Source organism: Pseudorasbora parva, chromosome 12, assembly GCF_024679245.1.
Source record: "Pseudorasbora parva isolate DD20220531a chromosome 12, ASM2467924v1, whole genome shotgun sequence".
Taxonomy (NCBI): Eukaryota; Metazoa; Chordata; class Actinopteri; order Cypriniformes; family Gobionidae; genus Pseudorasbora; species Pseudorasbora parva.
This window is the reverse complement of record NC_090183.1, coordinates 45,451,417-45,458,611: the sequence shown is the minus strand read 5'-3', so window position 1 is coordinate 45,458,611 and position 7,195 is coordinate 45,451,417. Positions and strand designations below refer to the sequence as shown.

At 46.4% G+C, this 7,195-nt stretch overlaps 1 protein-coding gene across 1 annotated transcript; it reads left to right on the top strand.

Moving 5' to 3' along the window:
- Nucleotides 1-203: 203 nt before the first annotated feature.
- LOC137093725 (adenosine receptor A3-like) lies at nt 204-6,415 on the top strand. Its single transcript, XM_067458569.1, has 2 exons — nt 204-535; nt 5,238-6,415. Exons 1-2 carry the CDS (start codon nt 204-206, stop codon nt 5,908-5,910), a joined length of 1,005 nt encoding a protein of 334 aa, XP_067314670.1. The 3' UTR covers nt 5,911-6,415.
- The last annotated feature ends 780 nt before the right edge of the window (nt 6,416-7,195 follow it).

The following is a 7,195-nucleotide window of genomic DNA, read 5'->3' as shown; positions in this document are numbered from 1 at the left end:
GACAACGACATCTCAAGCAATTTCATCTTTGCATTAAAAGTGATATAACTGAGCGAATGATACTTAAAGGGAGTTGTCATAAACCTTCCTGCAATTATTTATGGTGTGTGCGTGGCTGCATGAGTGGGTGAGTGAAGACAACTTCCTATTTTAACCACTGTTATAAGTAAGTTCCTCTGAGTTTCTGTGCATTTAGTCTCATCATGTCTGATGGTGAGAAGGTGATCTACACTTCTCTGGAGGTGCTGATCGCTGTAGGTTGCTGCCTGGGGAACGTGCTGGTTATCTGGGCGGTTTGGTCGTGCCGTGCCCTGAGCCAGACCACGTTCTGCTTCATCGTGTCGCTGGCTGTTACTGATTTTCTGGTGGGGATGGTAGCTGTGCCTTTCTCAGTGATAGTTGATGGACAGTTGAAGACGAGTTTCCACTGCTGCTTCTTCATCAGCTGTGTGGTCATCGTGTTGAACCTGGCCTGTGTTCAATCCCTGCTGGCCATCGCTGTGGACCGATACCTGCGCGTTTATAAACCTCTCAGGTTTGAACATTTATTAGTCATGCACTTTGTGCTTCATAATCTCAGCTAAATTGATCAAGTGTTCTGATAAAGAGGAAATCAGCTTTTCTCAGAGATGATGCACAGGCATTTTTATCATACCGAATAACATGCCACTTGAAACAAGAACTGACTTTCTGCTTTACCTGAAATTATCATGTTGTCATTGACCAACACATTGAGCTGGCAAAGAAATTTCTTAAACGGATAGTTCACCCAAAAAAGTTTATCTGCTTACCCCAAGAGCAACCAAGATGTACACAAAGTATTTAGTCAGCCAGTGCAAGTTCTCCCAATTATAAAGATGAGAGATAGGCCTGTAATTTTTATCATAGGTACACTTCAGCTCTAAAGACATAGAATTATTAAAAATTATCCAGAAAATTACATTGTCTGATACTAAAGATGCTTGCCATGAAGGGTTTAAATAATTTTGAGACCACATTAAAAGTTGTATTTTCAGTTGAATTTGCGGAAACCACTTTCACACATTTGTCGTGTTGAGCTTTTTCAGTTCCCTTTTAGTCGGTCACATTCGATGTACATGAACTCAATGTTCGATGTCAGAACTGACTGACGAATTGGGATCTATTTTCGGAGCCCAATCTACTTCGAGTGTATGGAAATGAGCCAATAAACATTATTGTACTCCACCCTGCTGTTATCAGCCATTTGTTTGTGTTTATTTACAAGAGTGTTTACTCACGAGTCTGCTCGAGGAAAGTTTCCATAAACTGCTTCATCGGTGCGGGTGTGATGGCATGTTACGGTGAATTGCCGCCGGGTAGAAACAACAGCTGTTTTCACAGCTCGCTGGGCGTTCCATTGAGTGCTCACAGCACACTTAAATATACGAACCGCTGTGTCACCTTCCCTGTGCCCTTCAGCGCTAATTGAGCAATTTTCCTTTTTAAAAGAGCTACACGGTTTGACCCTGCGTCTTTTTCAAGATGTCATTTAAACCATGTGTTACTCGATACCGTTGTTTTTTGTCCCCAGTGGATGGACACGATCGCTGTCTCACATGTTTGGGCTTTCAGCACGCAGAGGCGGCTTTTGTGGATGACTCATGTGCCCACTGCTGGAATATGACCATCCGGTATTAAGGTCTAGGCTCGAATACCTCAAACAGGGTGGAGTCCCATTGCGCATTCCCCGATCTAGTGGTCCTCCCGCTGCAAAGCAGAGAGCTACTACTTTTGCTGATGCTTTTGGTGGAGACCTGAGGGTAACAGTGAGGGCACTCCCGCCGGGTCACCAGGTTCTCGGATCCCCTCACCCCCCTGCTGCATCCTGGTCCTTCCCATGGGGGGCCAGCCGTTACTTTCAGGGCTCCGACTGAGGATATGATCTCGTTTGCTGCATCGGGCGACAAGCTAATGGACTCGGGAGATGAGGATTCAGCTGCGTTGCCCCCTTCGGGTGTGGTAGCATTGCCCGAATCTGATTCCGAGCTCACAGCTATTCTTTCCCTGGCTGCCGCCGCAAATGTCGGGCTTGATTGGAACCTTCCCAAACTCTCGCAGCTGGAAAATTGGTTTCTTGGGATGGTCCTAGTGGTTCTCAGCACCCGCCCCAGTACCATTATTTCTGGAAGTGCGTCAGGAGCTCACAAAGTCGTGGATGGCGCCTTACAATGCCAGACACTGATCGACTGACTCTTCTGTCCACAATACCAGTTTCCAGGGAAGCCTCTCCGGTGCAAGCACGTACTGATCCATTCAAACTGCACTGCGGCCGTTCCATACATCAACCGACAAGGTGGCCTACGCTCCCGTTGCATGCTCCAGCTCAGAGCCGACAAGCTCTCTCATCAGTGTACACCTGCGGGCGAATGGCGACTCCTCCGGAGCATCCAGCTGATATGTGACCGCCTCGGAGCCGTGCAGGTAAACCTGTTCGCCTCTCTGGACATGACCCATTGCCAGTGGTACTACTCCCTGACTGGAGGTAGACATAGTTGCACTGGCGCACAGCTGGCCCTGGGACCTACGGAAATGTGTTTCCCAAGAAAGCCTTCTAGCACAGACTCTGTGCAAGGTCAAGGAGGACGAGGAGCAGGCCTTGCTAGTTGTGCCCTATTGGCCAAACCAGACCTGGTTCCCTGAACTCTCACTTCTCACGACAGCCCCTCCCTGGCCGATACCCCTGAGAAAGGACCTACTTTCTCAGGGACGGGGCACTCTATGGCACCAACGTCCAGACCTCTGGAAACTCCATGTCTGGTCCCTAAATGGGATGCGGAGGTTCTAGGTGGCCTGCCACAGGCAGTGGTAGACACGATCTCTTCTGCTAGAGCCCCCTCTACAAACCGCCTCTGCTTTGAAGTGGAAGCTGTTTTGTGTGCCAATAACAGTGAATGGTGCTCTTCCCACAGGGAAGACCCCCGAAGATGTTCGATTAACAATGTGATTTCATTCCTGCAGGATGGCCTGGAGCGAAGGCTGTCTCCCTCCACCCTCAAAGTGCAGTAGGCCGTAAATCCTTAGGTAAGCATGACTTAATCGTCAGGTTCCTCAGAGGTGTGAGGAGACTAAATTCTCCTCGTACTACCTCGGTACCCTCTTGGGACTTAGCCCTAGTGCTCAGAGCACTTCAGGGTCCTCTGTTTGAGCCTTTCAGTCTGTTGAGTTAAAAATCCTGTCAACGAAGACAGTCCTCCTGACTGCATTGGCCTCAATCAAGAGGGTAGGGGACCTGCATGCATGTTTATGATCAAAAAATCGTGCCTAGAATTCGGGCTGGCCAACTCTCATGTTATCCTGAGACCCCGGCCTGGATACATGACCAAGGTCCCTACCACTCCTTTTTGGGACCAGGTGAACCTGCAAGCATTGCCTTTGGAGGAGGCAGATCCAGCCCTAGCTTTATGTCCCGTCCACGCACTCCGTGGTTACGTTGACCGGACTCAAAGCTTTAGGACCTCACAGCAGCTTTTCGTCTGTTAATGAGGCCAGCAAAAGGGAAAGGCTGTCTCCAAGCAGTGGTTAGCCCACTGGACAGTGGATGCTATAGTCTTGGCTTACAAGTCACAAGACATGCCTTGCCCGTTGGGGGTACGAGCACACTCAACAAGTAGTGTGGCTTCTTCCAGGGCACTGGCACGTGGCACCTCGCTGACAGACATATGTAGAGCTGCGGACTGGGCAACACCTAACACATTCGCTAGATTCTATAGACTCCGAGTAGAGTCGGTATCTTCCCGCATCCTTGCCCCCAGTGGCCAGTAGCATTAAGAACACATTCTTGTGTTGGCTTGCAATGCTACTTCTGCCCTCTGGGCTGGATATGTGCGTTTATTGTCTCCAGTTGAGTTCCCCGGAAACAGCTAACCCTGTGAGCTTCTCCGTCACCCCTTTAGTGTCAGAAGTTGCGGCCGTCTGACGCTAGGCCTACATCCAAATGCTTGTGGAACGTGTGTGTAGGCTGGGTTCCATATGTTGCGGTCCCCTAACAGCAACCCCATATGTGTATTCTCCACGGTATCAGCTACCCTACTTTGTTAGCCCCATGTCTTTCCCTGGAAAGAGCCCACTCTGTCTCTCTGGAGGTCTTCTTTCCCCCCTGGGACCAGGTTGGATCCACGCCAGAGACTGCCATAGGTAGTACTACCCAGTGTTAGAATGTGTATTCGCCACCTATCCTTCGACTGAAGACGGGCTCGCTTTCCCAGCGTTATCCAATAGTCATTCGGAGTGGGTCTTGCAGGAAAAGCAGTGCCCTGACATCCCCTCCAACATAGGAGTGGTCCGGTGAGCTCTGGCAGGGCACTTCAAGGGCCAGCACCCCTGGTGTGTTGGTAGGGATCCTAATACATCTCATCGCTAGGTGCTGTGCTTCAGCTGAAGGCTGACTGAAGTCACTATTTTGGCTCCTCAGTTGAAAAAGTGATATGCGGTTACTTCCGCTTCCGTATTTATACCCACGCAGCAGGTGGAGTGGGGTCTGCATGCTAGTGTTAATTGGCTCGTTTCTATAAACTTAAAGTAGATTGGTCTCCGAAAATAGATCCCAATTCATCGGTCAGTTCAGGCGTACGTCTACGTTTTCTCCTTCAGGGAACGAGGGTTACATATGTAACCAATACATTACTTTTGCTGAACGTCTGTAAATTTTTCCAGTAAACCAGATTTGCAATGGGGGTTAAATAATTTTGATTACAACTGTATTAGGCATAACACTTTGATTTCATTTGTCCTAATATTGTGTTAGTTCCCATTTCGCTGCCAAAACAGCCCTGACCCATCAAGGCTGACCCGTCCACTAGAGCCAGCCTTCGATCCCCGCTTGCATCAATGAGCCTTGGCCGCCCATGACCCTGTGGCCGGTTCTCCACTATTCCTTACTTGGAGCACTTTTGATAGATACTGACCACTGCAGACCGGGAACAGCCCACAAGAGCTGCGGTTTTGGAGATGCTCTGACCCAGTCGTCTAGCCGTCACAATCTGGCCAAACTCGCTCAAATCCTTACACTTGCACATTTTTCCTGCTTCTAACACGCCAACTTTGAGGACAAAATGTTTCCTTGCTGCCTAATATATCCCGCCCACTAACAGGAGATGAAGAGATCATCAATGTTATTCATCTGTCAGAATGCTATGCCTGATCAGTGTATATACATAAATACCTGCATGCACAGTACCTTTAAAGATATATAAACATAATTTCTCATTGATTTTCAGGTACAGAGGATCGGTGAAAAAGCAGCATTTGTGGGCCGCAGTCACTGTATGTTGGCTCTCAGCTTCTATAATAGGCTTCATCCCCATGTTCGGATGGCACAACGAAGACACCACAACAAGAGAAAACTCCACTATTACATGCCATTTTATCACAGTTATAAGCATGTCATACATGGTCAACTTTTACTTCCTCGCTTGCATCCTGCCACCTACCCTCATCATGATGGTCCTGTACTTGTTCCTCTTTAATATGATATCTAAACAGCTGAGAAGCGGAGTCGGGCGGCCTGTGGAGTCCAGGTCGTTTTACCGTAAGGAGCGGAGACTGGCCAATTATCTGGCTCTGGTGCTGGTCCTGTTTGCCATTAGTTGGCTCCCACTGCAAATAATGAACACGCTGGTGTATTACAGGAGTGTAAAAGTGCCCACTGTCGCCTTCCACATCGGCATCCTCTTCTCTCACGCCAACTCCGCCGTTAACCCCATAGTGTACGCTTTTAAGGTCCCTAAGATTAAGATGGCATATAAAAGCATCTTGACGAAGCTGAGAAGCACGGAGCAGAAGGAAGACCAGAGCAGTCAAAATCCGGCCAGCAGCAACTCGAACAGCACCGCCAGGTGTACCATGAAAATAAACCCAAAGGTGGTTTTAGCCACCAATCAGGACGGTTAGCACGAGTCTGTTCATGCACAAAATTAGAGGTCAATTGTACAAATTTCCAGCAGTGGTTTTGTGTTGATTTCACAGGTTTTGATTTTTTTTTTTCTGGTGAAAGACGTGCATATAAGAAGCCAGAATATTAAATGTCACAAATGTATATTTCATTTTACTTCTTATGTTTTTGCCTCAAGTTTGCATGCCAGTAATTCCAGAATTATTAAATATATCATAATAGCCTTTTAGATTCTGGTTCTCAACAAACTTTCCTTTTGGTGTCTTCATTTTAAGGGCCCTTGATGTTCAATCCCAGAGATATGGAGATCATAATGTGGCTCCATGAGTAAATTGGTCAACTGTTCACATTTTCAGAGGTCAAAAACCAAATGTGGGTCACTGTGCAAATAATGTTGACACTAGAAATGCATCTAGTTTTTAATCAACACAGTTGTATAGAACAGTGCTATAAACATTCGTTTTCCAAAGCTTGCATTCCTGTTAACTCTAAAGTATTAAAGATATCTTAATATAGCTTTCTAGATTCTAATTCTAATAAAAAAAATTATATCTCCATTTTCAAGGTCCTAAATGGTTCAAATTGGTTTAAATTGTTTAATCAATAATAATGGTTGTCATATGCAATGCACCATGGGATTGAAGTTAATAAAGCTGTTTAGTAAAGTCTCGTACCTTTGTCTGATTTTTAAATGTTTTTTTGTTTCAAATAAAAGTTTGTAATGTTGTGTTTCGCCTAGTAGCTTGGTTTGGTTCAGGGCTTATAACACTTTAACAAAGTTTTATGGTAACACTTCAGAATAATGGTCCGTTATTAATAGATAACAATGCAGGAAGTAATGCAGGACTAATAATTAGCACTACATTAACACTTCAGCTACTACTATTAAAGAATATAGAAACAAGCGGAACTAATCAGTAAGTAATACTGAATTCAGGACTAAGATAGTTCTAAAATAGTTAGGACAAAATCCATCCAATATCTGCAGCTAAGCTCTCTAGATATAGCCCGACAAGCCAGACCCACATCAAGATGTTTGGTCTGGAAACTCACCATTGACGGCTCAATCTGAGGGGCGGATAAACGGTCGTCTTTCAAACTCCCTCTGCACGCGATAGGATAGCGCTACACCAACCGGAGCAACGTGAAGCGGAGCTCGCTGACTGATTAAACATTCGCCGTATCCGGTCGGCTAAACTCCGAACACATCTTCCCTTCTTAAGAATGACTTCAGTGCCGTTCTTTGTTCTTTTCTCAGAGAAAAGCTTAACTCCAAGTCTTCCG

Coding starts and splice junctions, on each gene's coding strand:
- LOC137093725 (XM_067458569.1), top strand. CDS start 204: ATGTCTGATGGTGAGAAGGTGATCTACACTTCTCTGGAGGTGCTGATC. Junction 536..5,237: donor CGCGTTTATAAACCTCTCAG/GTTTGAACATTT, acceptor ATTGATTTTCAG/GTACAGAGGATCGGTGAAAA.